General features: G+C 37.5%; 1 protein-coding gene across 10 annotated transcripts in view; it reads right to left on the reverse strand.

Annotated features, from left to right (window-relative positions):
* Window positions 1-15,567, reverse strand: part of PBRM1 (polybromo 1) — a 64,746-nt gene that overhangs the window by 25,618 nt on the left and 23,561 nt on the right. For all 10 annotated transcript variants that reach the window (XM_064454011.1, XM_064454013.1, XM_064454016.1 and 7 more), the window contains 7 exons: window positions 10,460-10,601; window positions 9,778-9,875; window positions 6,373-6,649; window positions 5,161-5,266; window positions 3,287-3,929; window positions 2,853-3,064; window positions 1,104-1,289 (listed from right to left, as the gene is read on the reverse strand). In XM_064454011.1, coding sequence (XP_064310081.1) covers window positions 1,104-1,289; window positions 2,853-3,064; window positions 3,287-3,929; window positions 5,161-5,266; window positions 6,373-6,649; window positions 9,778-9,875; window positions 10,460-10,601 — 1,664 coding nt within the window. The remainder of the gene's footprint in view (window positions 1-1,103; window positions 1,290-2,852; window positions 3,065-3,286; window positions 3,930-5,160; window positions 5,267-6,372; window positions 6,650-9,777; window positions 9,876-10,459; window positions 10,602-15,567) is intronic.

The raw sequence follows: 15,567 nt of genomic DNA on the forward strand, positions 1-15,567 counted from the left end.
CAACACATCTGATCTTAGCCACTCCCTGTAACTCATTCCACTCCTCCTACAGTCATTGCATTAGGGGTGTTAGAGAGCTATTCTCTTTATCTGACTATTATTTACTGGTTATTCCCTTTATTATTTGGTTTAGACCTGGTATTGTACATGGACTTGTCCACCCATTTTTGAACCCGCTGATATAAACTGTTTCCACAAGCTCCTTGGGAAGCCAGGAGGCCCACTACCCACTGTATTGAAAAGCCAAGCACTATCATGTGTTTTAATCTGATTTATTAGTGTCAATGAGTGCCCTCTAACTCTAGTACTGCTGGATTTGTTGAATAGTATTTCTGCATTCACCTTATCTACCCACTTCATGATTTTGCAAACCTTAATTTTATCCTGCCTTATATTTCTCCTCTCCAAATTTAAGAGTCACGACCTTTTTAACTGTCCTTGTAACACACCCACTCCATCCCTTTAAAAAAAAAAAAAAAGCAACAAAAATGGCTAACTCCGCTATACCCCACTGTAGTTCTGTGATTGTAGATTCCAGGGTTGCTGAGAGGTCACCATGCTTATCACATACTCTTGTCGTATCTCTAGCCTTCCTTACACTTCAGAGAAGTACCTGCTGCAAACAGAAGGCATCCCTGATGAGAAAATCATTAAATAGTACTTGTTATGGCCTAATAAATGGAAGATTCAGTTCAATTCTGCAATTTAACAAAGTCAAGTTCTGAAGCCGAGCTGTTCTGTGGAATATTTGCAGTTAAATGTGCCCAACTTTGGTTCAGATTCCTGAGCACAGAAAACCCCCATGTGTTCCTCCATACCTAAATTACAAGAAGCCCATCCCACTTCGAAGAGCCTATTTTCTGGGATGCTTAAATTTGAGGGTAGGTAGAAACAAAAAACAAAAAAGCACGTGCTGATCCAATAACTTTGTATTTGTGATATTCTTTGGAATAAAGCAAATTAGAAACAAGAAAAATACTCACCAGTCCACACATACTTCTGCAAATAAAATAACATCTACACAGGAAAAGCTCAAACTGAAAGTTTTAAATAGTAATAAGAAGTTTCACCATATTGTTTTCCTATAGCAAAGACATCCTTACCAGCTGAATCTTCCCACAGCCTCTCAATACAGACTATGTGAGGTTGCAAGTTGGCTTCAGCAGGCTCCACATACACATAATCTCCTACATGGTACATGCTGTTCTTGAAGCTGCAATCCTGGCTGTAGGTCCGATGCAAGCTTGACAGTCCAGCTGATCCAGAAGAATCTTCACTCTTTTCAGCTTCTTATTTCAAGAAGGGAAAAACAGATGTTACCAATGCTACCTTTTAGAGCTACCAAGATGACCAGGGGACTGAAGCATCTCCCTTATGAGGAACGGCTGAGAAACTTGTGTTTGTCCAGCCTGGAGAAGAGACAGCTGAAGGGGGATTTCATCAATACTTATAAATATCTGAAGGGTGGGTGTCAAGACAATGGGACGACTCTTTTCAGTGGTGCCCAATGACAGGACAAGGGACAATGGGCACAAGGTGGAATGCAGAAAGCTCTACCTCAATATGAGAAAAAAAACTTTTTCACTGCGCGGGTGACAGAGCAGTGGAACAGGCTGCCCAGGGACATTGTGGAGTCTCCTTCCCTGGAGACATTCAAAACCTGCCTGGATGCATTCCTGTGCTCCTGCCCTAGGCGTGCCTGCTCAAGCAGGGGGGGTTGGACAAGATGATCTCTAGGAGTCCCTTCCAACCCTCACCATTCTGTCATTCTGTAATGCCGCATTTCCATGTTAGCCAAGACTGCTGATATGAATGCCCTCACCCTTAGCTGAGTGCAAAAGTGCCATGTGATACCTGATGCATCCCTCTGACACTGACTTCCACTGTGAAGCAAGGTTTAAGCATGTTTTGTGCTGCTAGCCTTTCTGCTACTGGTGCTGCTGAAGGTTGGGTTACCCTTCTTTGGCTGAATTTTATTGAGCTCTCCCAGCTAGTGAAGAGGAACTCAATGACAGCACTGAGCTCAGAAGCCTTCAGAAAGGCACGTTTTGCTTTCTTTGGGATTTTCAGGTCTCAAAGGAAGATGGGAAAAGGGCATCACAGCGGTTGTCCCCTTATAACACTGAGTCTGGTTGGAGTAATCAGACTTTACTGCTGCTGACACTAGGGCTATGTGGGAAGATGAACCATGTTAGACAATTTGAGGACTATTTGCTAACAGCTCTGCTCTCATCTGTGGAAAGGAACAATTAGAAAGCTTTATTCATTCCCCTAGACCTGCTCCACAATGACATGTAACAGCCAGGAACCATGAAACACAAAGGACATTCACAGTAGGTTTCTTGACCCTACAAAATAATGCAGGCCCATTTCTTCACACTCACAGTAGCCAAGTAAGAAACACAAAAGGCTTACTTAAATACTATTTCTTTAGCAGTGTTAAAAGCTACATCAGCACGTCAAGAAACCAGTATTTGTCAAAGAAGAAACAACAGTAAATTGGAAGTCATTATTGGCAGCAAGCTATAGTAAAAAACTATTGTTTTCTTTGATAATCTCCTTGAAATAAGACTACTGGTACTCCAATGTGTTCTGATTAAAGAGTTTACATAAGGTTAGTTTCTACCTACATCTCTTTCTTAGAGCCATCTGGCATGGCTGATAAGGATCAAAATAAAATAAATCTCTCATAGCTTTAAAATGCAAGACTCTTGGTGGACAACCAGACTATTAAGGTCCTTTCAATAGGCGAAGTTACAGCAACAGCAGAGCATGTGTTATATGCATAGGTAGGTTAAAGGCATAGGTTTTTCAATTAATACATTTAAAATTAATGAAAAGAAAGTAGCTACCTCTCTTCTCCTCCTCTCTTTTGAGCTTATCCTCCTCTATTTCTTTGGGCAGCTTTTCCTTCTTTTCCTTTTCTACATCATTGTGAAGATGCTTAGTGGTATAGCTGAGAGCAGGTGACAGAAGAATCTCTCCATTCTTACAAAGTTCATCTCGAATTTTAATAAAGAACTGCTGAAGTTCAACTGCATCCTCGTAGATCTCCGAATCAGTCCTGTACAAAAATACATACAACAGGGCAGAAACATAGTTTGTGCAGAGTCAAACAGAATACTAAACACATACACAATCAATCACCACATTTAGTGATAAAACTAAAGCTTCGCTCTACCAATAGATTTCTGTGCTTACCCATAACAAGCAGCAGACAACACTGGCAAGTCATGCTCCTCACATGATACGACAAATACCACCTGAAAAATATAGCTTTGCTCACCTGTTCATTCTCCTTGCCCTCTCCAGTACCTCAAACATATTCTCCTGGAACAAGTCCAATCTTCTATAGCGATTATTTTCAACATTTTTGCGGATAATATCAAAAGTCAGAGGAGGTTTATTTGGGAAGCTGGGATCAACAGCAGGAATCTCAGCTAAGGAGTCGCTGTAGCATCTGCCCTCATCATCCTGGTGGCTCATCACAGATACAAAAAGGTTATGGATGAGTTCCTGAATTAGCAAAGTGACATTGGGCACATGAGAATCCTCATCTCCTTCTATTTCTCTCCGAGTTTCAAGCAAAACTTTATGCAGGACCAGAGCATCTTTATAAATCAAAGATTCAGGCTCGTTATATGTGCAAGCATTATTGAACATCATTACAAAGTCCTCTACCATGGAATCAATATCCTGGTATTTATTTGCCATCATATGACTTCTGATCTTTTCCATGTCAACAGGCTTTTTAATGGTAACATAATAGTCAGGAAGTTCAGACCGAGATGGCAGCCTCAAGAAGATGGCGCTCAGACGCCTGCCTCGTTTATCCGTGTAATTCTTAACTGCTTCATACACCTCGTTCAATTTCTGTTGCATTGGAGTCATGTATTTAGATTTTTTAGGAGAAATGCCACTTTTTCTACCTAAGCAGAGAAAAAGGAAACAATTTACAAAACAGAGCTTGCATGCTTCTTTGCCCATCTCCTTTCCATTGGAGAATTGCTTATTGAAAAAACACCCCACATTATAGGCAGAAGACTTGTGAGTCTTTCCAAGTTGCAGCTTCCTTTATTTTTCATAATTGCATGAGTATTTTTTTAAGATGTTATTTTTGGCAAACACAGGATCACATGTTTCTATGTGATCCACCTGGTGAAGGTCTCCTCAGACTGAAGCATGGAAAATATCTTTTCCTACCTAATGTTATTAATAACTCCTCTAAATTAAATTTTATCTTACTAGCTCTACATGAATTTCTCTCTACAGTCATTAAAAATCCAGTCACCACAGGGGTTTTGCTACTACTAAAATGAAGTATTCTAAACATTATCAGATTCCTTTATGACAGGTTTATGCCAATTTAAAGAGGATTATTACAGGTAAAATGTAAAATAAGGCCTCTCATGGGATTATCAGATTATCTTTTTTGATTAATTCAGAACCTGCACTGTACTGCATAGTCGCTGTCTGTGAAGTCTCTACCACCTGTACCTTACCCAAGAGCTGCACAAGAAGGCTGCATGCAGTTATTTTCTTTAAGCTTTTCTGTGCAATTTTAACCTTCTCTGTTTGCTAAGTCTGAACACATACTAAGGGGACATAAGATTTGAGTAGTAGCAAATCTAGTTCTTAAGGGCAACAGGTCTAGGAACAGATATTATTGGAAATTTCGCTTCTTTGTTTTTCAAGGCTTTCAATAATTTTCCAAATAAAGCTCGCATTTCTTTTATCATTCTGTGGAAACCCCAGACATTTGACCAGGGAAATTAAGAGCTTTACTCAGTTTGAGAAGCACCTTACTTGTGAGCAATCCCAGTAGCATACATTAAGTATGCTAATGATGTGTTACTGAGCACATAATGAAGTATCTAACATTTGGATAACACCACATGACTAAACCAACCTTTTGTAAGTCTTCCTTCTTCATTCTAAATTAGTTTTCTTAGAAAATGCTATATGCAACAATTAAATTCTATTACATGCACATATAAACACACCATTGCTTTCACGATTTTGAAAATATAATTCAACTTTGCATGTCAGTGTAAATTTGAAGATCATGTCTTCAATCCTAAAAGGAAGATCTGTTAGTTTGTATTGTTGAGTTTTCGTAAGTGCTGAAATGAGACATAGGAAGGTACAAGGTTGCCTTACTTAGCTTTAGTTTAGGGGATGCAACATCATCGTCTTCAGCTAGAGGTCCAAGTTCTTTCCTTTTTTCTTTAAGGATCTTTTCCAGCATATGGGCATCATTGTATACCTATTAATCAGTAAAATAACCAAAAAACAAAATAAAACAAGGTTTACCATGTTTAGACTAGTTTAGAACTAGCCCCTTAGAAACATGTAAATGTTAGTTTGAAAAAGATGAATGCAAAACCAAGTACTTGTTTAAAAAGAAGGGCTTATTTCTCAGATGTACACCTTTAACAGATTTATACAGATAAGCAGAACTGATGAACACCATCTAGATCAGGAAGACATAAATCTTAAATAAATTATCCAATTAAGCTGCATTTCTATTCCAAGGACGACAAAACGCAAGGTGCAGTTGTCTTATCAAACTCCTCATCAAATCATTCTCCTGAGCAATGAAATCTCTCTTGAACTATTGTGATTCCATCAAGGTACACAGGTACACAGGGCTAGAACAGTCCTCCTCGGTCTTCAAATCCAACCCTGGTGAAAGCAACCTCATCATGAAGTCCTGTACAGTAGCTGATCAAGTTCCTCATTAGAAATAGCTGGAGGTTTCTTATCACCACGCTATTCCACAACATGCTTGCTGCCTGAGAAACAACACAATATAGAAACACCCTACAATGTACTTTTAAGTGAAAAGCATATTCCCTTCAGACTCCTTTTGCTAGACTAAACAAGTCAGGTCTTCTAGTCTGATCTCCCACACTCTCCCACTTCCATGAAACAAAGCCGGTTTCTTTCCACCTAAGACATCCCTCCTCAGAAGTTCTGAGCTCCAAATCACATGCTGATGACCGTTCACTGTGCAAATACCTTCACATGATTAACTGACAATGAATAATGACAATTTAATAACCAGCTTTTTTTTTTTAAAAAACATACTAGAGAACATTCACCTGCCATTCTTTGTAGTGGAGGATCAAGTTTAGCTAACAGGAAATAAATCTAACCTTCACAAAGGAGTATGTTGCATTTCATGTTTACAAAACTATAGACGAAGACAGAATTTAAAACACAGTAGAAAGAGTCACATTTCTATTTTAGTTCAATAAACAACTATCATAAATAATATGAATAATAGGCAAAGCTAAACCATCCTAACATAACTTACATGTCTGCAAAGAAACAGAGAGGTTAAGTGTGACTGGAGAATCAAAACACTACCTGGGAGCCTTCCTCATTATAATGCCTTGCATTGCGGAACATGAGCTTCATGTCTTCAATCATGGCTTCTTCCCCTGTGTACTTATCATTGCGGATGTTGTGTTCTATCATTTTCAAGTCCATTGGCTCCAAGATAATTTTATAGTAGTCTGGATAGTCCTTTTTGGATGGCTTAACCATAAACAGATCACAGAGCCGCCTGCCTGTGCCTGGTTCTCGAGCTTCTAGAACTGCATTATATAAGATCTTCATTCTTTGCTTTCGTATATTCTTTTTACTGTTAGGTTAAGGAGAAAAACAAAAAGGAAAAGAATAAATGTCAGGGGCTCTTGGCCCCACTTCCAACACTAACATAAAAATTAGATTCGTCTCTACCATGAGAAAATAACCACAAACACCTAAACACACACACAAGAAGTTCAACATTAAGACACTGTACTAGAAATGCAGGTCCATTTGCTAATAATTGACAGCATCATAACCAGCAGTCTGCTAAATAAACAGGAAACCAACTTTAAGATATGATTTTTCTTTCATTCACCTTGAGTTTAAGTGTTCTATAGAATAAAACAAACAACTAGTTTTCAGAAGTGCAAAGGTCAAAAGGAGCTCTAAGCACTTTCCAGCTGCAGAGAAAACAGATCAGTCAGGACCAGACATCTGAATCCAGGACCTCAATACCTAGTGCAAACAGGGAAAAACCCCTCAGCCAGTATCTTCATTATTACATCTGCTGAATACAGAACATCAAAGACTTGAGCTATTTTATCTCAGAATAATTCTGTGTCTTCTTCAGTACCAGACACAAGAAGACTAAGGACATCAGGAATGCAGTAAAAAAAAAAAAAAAAAAAAAAAAAGGGTCTGCAGCATCTATCAAGCGCAGTCAAATGAAGTTACAAGTTAATAAAGCTCACCAAAACTGCAAACCCAGCTAGAAAATAGCCATATACATGCTGCGTACATGCTACCACCACAAACTTTAGTGTCATCCTATGTGTAACTATTATGGTTGTCTCAAAAAATCTCACAGCACAACCAAGGCACAGCTGATCAGGAAAACAGTTATGCCTGGCTCCTTGTACATACACTACATGATTTATAAGCAAATCAGGTAAGGGAGAGGAAACCTTATGTTAATAATGTATAATCTCAGCTCCAACACCATGGCACTCCTAGAAATGCACATTCCACAAAGCACTTTTAAACCAGCTTCCATTTGCAGTTTCTTTAAAACTTATTCAGGTAGTTATAACTCTGACTACATTATCTGTAAAGACAACTACCACCTTCATTTGCAGAACGGGCAAAACATCACTGTTCATCAACTTGCTTGAAACCGAACTGCATCACAGATTTTCCATCATCTGGATCTTTTCCTCCTATATTTAAAACATATCTAATCCAGCACAGCCTCATGCTTTGGATACCTCTTGCTCCTTGGTGAGGTCAGCAAAACAACATAATGAAAATTAATTTCATAACATGTGAGAAAATTCAAGTTGTATCTTCTATAAGTTAAAAACTTTTTTCTGCATTGTCTTCACTGCTGGATTATCTTCACTGCTGGAAACTTGTTAGTTAGCGGTTCACACTAGCAGATGAGCTATGCCAGAACAGAGGCATGCTTCCAAATTCCACATTTTAACATTTAGTTCAATATAACTAGGTAAAGCAAAACCAAAGCAGAAATAAATAGTAAAAGGCCTGCCAGTAGCCAAGATTCAGGTCATGCATCTGATACATAAACAGGGACATTCAAATAACCTTCTTCTGTGTCACTATTATTTTCCTAATGGGAATGAATTTGCCTGGATTATTAGTTTCCTTTTTCTGCAACATTTTGGAATTCCTCTCCGTGCTTCACTTCTGCTACCAGCAGCATTTACAATCTTTTACTTCCTATCATTCAGCAAGTGAAATTGACAAGTATTGAACTGATAATGTCAAAAGTATTTTCAGGTTCTCTTCAGGCATGAAAAAAATAAAATAATTTTGATTTCCCTTACCTATGGACACAACTTATTCCGTCTACTGTTCTTAGATGACAAGGCCTGACAGATTTTTTTCTTATAAGCATTTCAGTACTCTCTTGCACAAGGTGATCAAAAGCAATATAGGGTTAAAAGAACACTGATGACAGTTTGACTTGCTTCATTAGGTTAGTAGTTCTCTTTGAATCTGAAGATCGCAAAACTAGCAATTTTTGCAAGTTATTCCTTCCTGATCTTCATTTGGTACTGTGGTCTGTCTTACTGTTACCCCTACTTTTCTTCTTAGTATCCCTAGACTGTACCACCTCCTAAATCCATGTTAACATTTTCTCTCTGCAGGTTTTTTAATGAGTGTACATTGTTGCACTTAAATGTTACTCTTAAGTGAATCTTTGCTGATGCTTTATTTCATTCCCTTTCTCCCTCTACAACTGCTCTCACTTTGACAAAACAAAGAACTAAAAATACGGGAAGCTGAAGGTCATAAGCAACACCAAAAAAGATGCAGAATTACAGTTTTACACTGGCAGTTGCTACTATTGGAATGATATTATGAAAAGTTGGAATTTATTTCAAATTATACCATGAGGCAGACTAGAGAAACTATCATTTGCTGGAGTGAAATACATCACTAATATTAATTACACAACAGCTATCACTGTTAAAGGATACTTTCCATAAACCAGCATTATTGCTCACTAAAAGAGTATATCTTTAAAAACACTTTTTGTTTACATTACAGTATCCAGAATAATCAACCTATTATACGCAGTTTATCTATTTGTCAAATACCCTCTTTGGCCCAGCCACTGATGGGCAAGTAACAAGAGAGTGTAAATTCAGAAGCGAGAGAGAAGCAGTCCTCTAATGAAGAAAACTCGTCAAGCAGAGTTCAGGTCATGGAAAGAAATGAAAATATTTATGCCAGGAGACTTCATCAAGTAAAAATATTTGTAGAGTAATACTATAAACTTTCAAAAAATTAATTCAACTATAGCATTACCTTTAATTATATTCTGAAATTGCTACCTAACTTAAATAGTCATATATCAGAAGTAGTAGAAAAGAAGCAACAATTGCTAACAACCTGTGAAGACAGTCCACACACCAGGCTAAAAAAAAAAAAAAAAAAAAAACCAAACCCTGAAATTCACTGACAAAATTACCTAATTCAGGGTAACTATAGTGTCCATGCCACTTACTGAACTGATGTTGACAACTGCCAACTAATAGGCAGAAAAGGGAAATAAATTCAGCAAATAGTTTTGAATTAATTAGAACCAACACTTAATGAGGTTAAGTTTCAGAACTACAAATCCTTACACAAATGCTAAAAACCATGGCCTAATATTGTCTTTAAAAAATAAAAGATGTAGTAATGTCATGGTCTGCAGGAACTAGACGTACATACCTTTTCCTCTTTGAACTTCCAGTATCAGATGTAGCAGAAGAAATCATACTGTCCCCATCCTCGATGTCATCTCTCCTTGCAAGCTCCTTCTTCTTTGCCTGAGAAAAGAAGAAATCCCTGAAGCCAAACTCACTGCCGGACATTTCCAGAACAATATTAAACATCAGAACAGATCAGATGCACAAAGAAAAATGCAACTACCGGTTTTGAGAGTAAACCACCATCAAAATATTTCCAGTGATTTATTTATCACAAGTTGGCTGAGACAAAGTATCAGTATAATTCTTTTCAACTGTCAAAAAAATTTTTGAGGAATCAATTTGAAAACAATGCCATTTTAGACTGCAGCACTTAACTGGAACTCTTCATGAAATCTGAAGTGCTTTAGCATCTTCCAGTTACCTGCAAACCCTAAAAAAACCCCACATCATCAATCTTCTCACAACCTAATTGGGTTAAAAATCATAGTAAGGAATAAAAGTGACGAAAAGAAATCACAAAAGGCAGCAGGTGTGCTGAAGAAAAATCACCCTATGATGCTCTTCGTTCCCATACTTCTCTCTAAGCAAGAGAATATTACTGCAAATACAGGTCTAGTTAAAGATTATTTCCCTAATGAATGCTTTTCCGAAATGAATTAACATGTGAAGTTATATCCTTTTGATTGTTCTACTCCACATACCTGCATAACCTGCTGCATTTTCAGTACTCTCTTATAGATGGCAGAATTGGGAACATTGTAGCGCTTGGCGTTTTCAAACATCAAGTTCAGATCAGCCTCCAACTGATCTAAAGTTTCATATTCATGGTTCTTCAGTTTGGTTCTGCAAAAGAGTGGAATATCCAATTGGTATTTCTCAAGTTTACATTGCAAAACAGTTCTTCAACATCTTCATTATCTCAATAGGTCAATATCCAAAGAGCTCTAATTACAGGAATGTGTTTTCTTTTTCTGATGCTGCAGTAGCATCTTGCAGTTGTAACTATTAGGCAAGCATACCTCCTCTTAAAGAATTATTTCAGTAATTCTGAAAGCTGCCCCCTTGAAAGTTGTGCAGACTTAAGTCCTGTTCTCATACTTTGACGAGATGTGGCACAGATGAGGCAGAGGCACAACCTGCTGAGACTATGCCAGTATGCCTCAGCTGCAACCCGTAGGCCCTTGTTATGATGTCCACACCACGTGTTATCTCTGCACAGCCACAAATGCTGTGTTCCCTACACAACATCAGTTCTACTCACCCTCAGTAAGAAACAAAACTGCCCAACACCTCTCATACTAATTCCCTCCATTTTTTGCCTTCTCTTAATGCCACCTGGTTGCTGATTGGTACTACCCATGCAACTGTACTTCATGTAACAGTTAGAACAGGACTAACGACAAAAAAAAGTAGTTTTTCATATGCTAAACAGATGAATCAGTGCACTTGGCTTGCCAATAACTTAATGCATTTTCTCCTTGCGCAAGTGGTGAAAGTTTTAGCCAACTTTTTTAAAGCTTCCAACACCTCATTAAACACAACAGAAAACAGTAATCTACAAGAACAAAAAAAGCTCAAACCCTATCACAACTGCAAAAGACAAGACATTCTCCTTCACACCTCCTTCCTGACCCGCTTGCCTGTCACATCCACTGGTTACGCACCACATTTAACCTGCTCACCACCTTTAAACCTAGTCTGGTATCTACAGCATCCAGCTGAATGTGAACCTGCCTAATGGAGCACGAGCACTACCACAAAATAAATATAAATCTTTTAGTCCCAAACCTTACCCATCAATGCTATCTTGTAGCTGAACCAGCAAACAAAGAGTAACAACGTTCAACTTGTGTTAAACGGGACTCTTCACTGGTCAGCCAAGGATGAGGAAGTCATGGTTGGATTAAACATGGCACAGAGCTTGCAGCTGCTATAAAAACTACTGAGAAGTGCACATGTGTCTATAAAGCTGTTGAGATGAAAATACATTTTACAGGAAACATCCAACTAACTACATGTTGCCAGGATGGCAGCTGCATGTGCCTTACTGAAATGTAGCATATTTCTTCTTCATTTCTTCCAGATCTGAAGAACTAGCATGTCCTTAATGACTACGAGAAAAGTAAAAAACAATTTTGGAAAAATACCCTGAAGGTAAGATGTGGAAAAAAGTACTTGTTGCCATTTTCATTTAAAATGAACCATTTTATGTTCATGTACCTTTAAGACGTTAAGACATCAGTATCTTACCAACCTTTCTGCATTATTTTTTAGATTGTTGGAATAGAAAGGCTTAAAAACCCTGCATTAAAAAAACCCTCATATTTACCAAAACTATCAAAAGCGAGTTTTAATTTTTTTCAAAACAATTATTTGAGAACATTCTAATTTGTCACAGCACATAGGGTAATTAATTAGGTGTGTGTAAACAAGCAGTATTTTCCTTGTTTACTGATGTTATTACAAATGTTTATAAAATAGATTTGAACTTTCAAAGGATTAATGAAAACAAAAATGTCTAAAGGCAATTCTGCATCTCAGAAAAAGTACCCAAATCAGCTGAACTACTTGAGATAAGAGCATTAAAAAAAAAAAAAAAAGTTCAAAAAGCAAGTCCTGTGTAGAAATCAATTACGGAGCAGCATTGGAGAGAAATGCTGACCAACAGACTTTTTTCTCCCCTCAGATGCAGATGGCATCAGCATAATTTGTTTCCAAGTGACAATTCATACAGACAAATTTGCAGAAGTAGGCTGTAAGGATCTAAAAGTGAAGACTAGGACAACTGCCTTAGATCTGAATATTAAATTCTTAAATCACTGCTTTTTACTGATAAACACAACTGCTCAAGGACAAAGAATCCTGCTTCACAAATCATAACCACCAAGCTGGGATAAAGTCCTCTCAAGATCTATTCTGCAGTAAGCAAGTGTGCATGCGACATTCCTGCTTTTCAACTCTTGGCTCAAATTTTGCTTAAATATTAGTAGCATGTAGTTTATAAACACTCTTGGGCAACTGTGGCATGTTTGCTTTCTTTCAGAGAACTAAAACAAGCTTGGAGAGACTAAACAGCAGGAAGAATAAACACTGAAAGTTTCTAGCCTTCCAATTAATTCAATAAATTAGAGTCACAGAATTGCAAGCTCAAATTTTGATCACTCCTGCATGAGGTCTGGGTTCAGCATTCTGAAATAAGGCAAAGGGCTATATCTAAATTGAAGCATCACTTCTTCAGTTCAAATTGCTTTTCCCTACTATCACTTTGTACTGCTCCTCTTTATTTGGAGTTGTTCTATACCCAACTTAAAACTGCATTAATGTCAGCATATGGGGAAGCAAGAAGAGAAAAGCAATGCCCTGAAAGAATCACTGGCAGTCTAGGATTACACTGACTAGAAAACTCAACATCAATGACCATCCTCCTGAGATAGTAAAGCCAATAGATGACTCTATATCCTTATCACATATAAGTTCAGAATCTATGAAGTAACACTGTCAGCACGATACTATAAACTAAATTTACTTATTAGAAACATATCTTGTTCCTGCTCTATCAAATGGGTAGGCGCCAGTTTTATGAAACTAAGAAAAGGGGGAATTTGTCATATCCTCTGAAGCAGAACAAGTTCAAAGCAAGCTGTAGGCAGAACAAGCAAGGCAGTAGTGTTTCCTAGGGAATATCTCCTGCATGCAACAATTCTCTTTTTACAAAAAGAGAACTCTAAATTGGTCCTGTACAATTTCATGATATGGTAAAAGAAACTGGTGACTCTTCGTACCAGCAGATGCCAAGCCACCTGACAGAAACAAATCCAGGATTTGCTTTACCTCTCCTCCCAGAAACAGGGAGGTAGGTCATGCAGACCCCAGAACACCATGATCACATGCTGCATCTAAACATATAACGCTTATTCTGCATAGCCCTGGTATCCTGCACTAGCTTAATTTGTGTGCATTTAGGCAGTGACCTACACACATTACAATGCACAAGTCTAATCCTGACACACCAAAAAGCAGAAAAAACATATGAGGTTGCCTTAAATATATCATTCTATGTGCACTGATCCTCTGCTCTCTCGTGACCCTGTAGAAACAAAATCTTTAAGCTGACAGAGAAGGTGAGGACCCCAGTAGCTCGCAAGTGAAAAAAAGCAGCTTGATTATATCTTCCTCCTTTAAATCTTAACCTAGAGCCAGAAAACAAAATGGAACCATTGCCTTCAAAAAGGAAGGATGAGCTGTCATCCAAACTATCTTATCAGGAAATAGAATCTTGCTTCTATCAGCATTTGTTTATCCACAACCAAATAAGCAAGGTGCAGCCCATGTGATTTTAAGCAAACAACCTACATTTACAGTTGAATTCATGGAAGGCCTGACAACAGAAGTAAAAATGAAGACTTAACCCATATGGTTTGGAAAGATAGACAACTTCCAACCACACATATGAAGAATGAAAAATGCACAGGCATAAAAGTAATCCTGGTCTACCTCTTCAATGCACTTATTGCCAGCAAATGATAGGATGATTAATTAAGAAGGTTATTCATAAAAGTACTTTGAACAGAATTAATTATACTCAAACTCAGCAGAACTCAAGTGTCATGCCTTTTCCGGATTTACAGTATGAAATGCAGTTTCACAATAAATTAAAAAAAAAAAATCTCAGCAGTCTTGGAAGGAAAGAATTTTAAACATCAATTTATTTTGCAGAGTAAGGCTAAAACTAACCAAATCCATGGCTCTATTCAACATCAAGTCACTGCCAACATACTACAAACTAAACTTTATACACCAGAAACCAAGAGAAATTTCTGTGAAATGATTGATGGTGATACAGTTGTACCTGAAAGCAGGAGTAAAACTTGGAAGAATAGTCTTTTAAACCCAATGACCTTTGCAAAACAAGGAAGAAATAGTTTAAAAGGTGGGTTACTGTTTCATAAGGCCACTAAGCCCAAAACAACACTGGCATGACATTTAATTTGGTCAAAATCAGAATAGCAATTAAAAAAAAAAAAACATACAGCTGACACTCAACTCCCTAAAAGTCTACTGGAAACTCATCAACCCTTCCAGGCGCAATGTCTGAGACAACTGAAGAACAGTGAGATACTCTCTCCACAGAATCAAAAGATCTGTCTTATTAGCACCACACTATGCCTAAAAAAGTCCAAGGGAAAAAATTATCCAAACACATGGCTAAATGCAGTTATCATGTAACTTCTTTTCTCCTGTTCTGAAATTGTGAAGTCCAGAGGCTAGTCCAGCCTCTTTGGGGAAAAATAAACCCAATGTAACAAAGAATGCGTGCAATAAAGGCGTTTGATAAATTGAGGAATGAAACAACCTTTTTATGAAGTATGTCTAGAACCTTGTTTGCTTGAACCTCTGATTTTATAAAGGCCATACATACAATATGCACTGAAAATACTTGCTAAGGTAGGAAAACTGGTTATACCTACAGAAGATTAAAACTGTACAACATTCAACAAATATTCAACTATATTAAGTGAAAAAAGGAATGAAAGAACTGCTAAGTCTCAGATAAAGTGAAGATTTACAAGGTGTTCTAAATATTACAGACACGTAATTTTCTCTGCAGATAATATTTTCCCAGTTGGCTCATTCATAAATTAAGCAAACTGTAACAGTGACATACTATTTTTCCAAAGTCGATGTAATAATAAAATGTTAATGTAAAATTTTTTAATTAAGAACTTATTTTGTATTGGGCTTAAGATAATATTAAGAAAAAAATTCTCTATAAACTACTCAGGCTTTAAACTGGACAGCAGTCTCCATT

Source organism: Phalacrocorax carbo, chromosome 6 (assembly GCF_963921805.1).
Source record: "Phalacrocorax carbo chromosome 6, bPhaCar2.1, whole genome shotgun sequence".
Taxonomy (NCBI): Eukaryota; Metazoa; Chordata; class Aves; order Suliformes; family Phalacrocoracidae; genus Phalacrocorax; species Phalacrocorax carbo.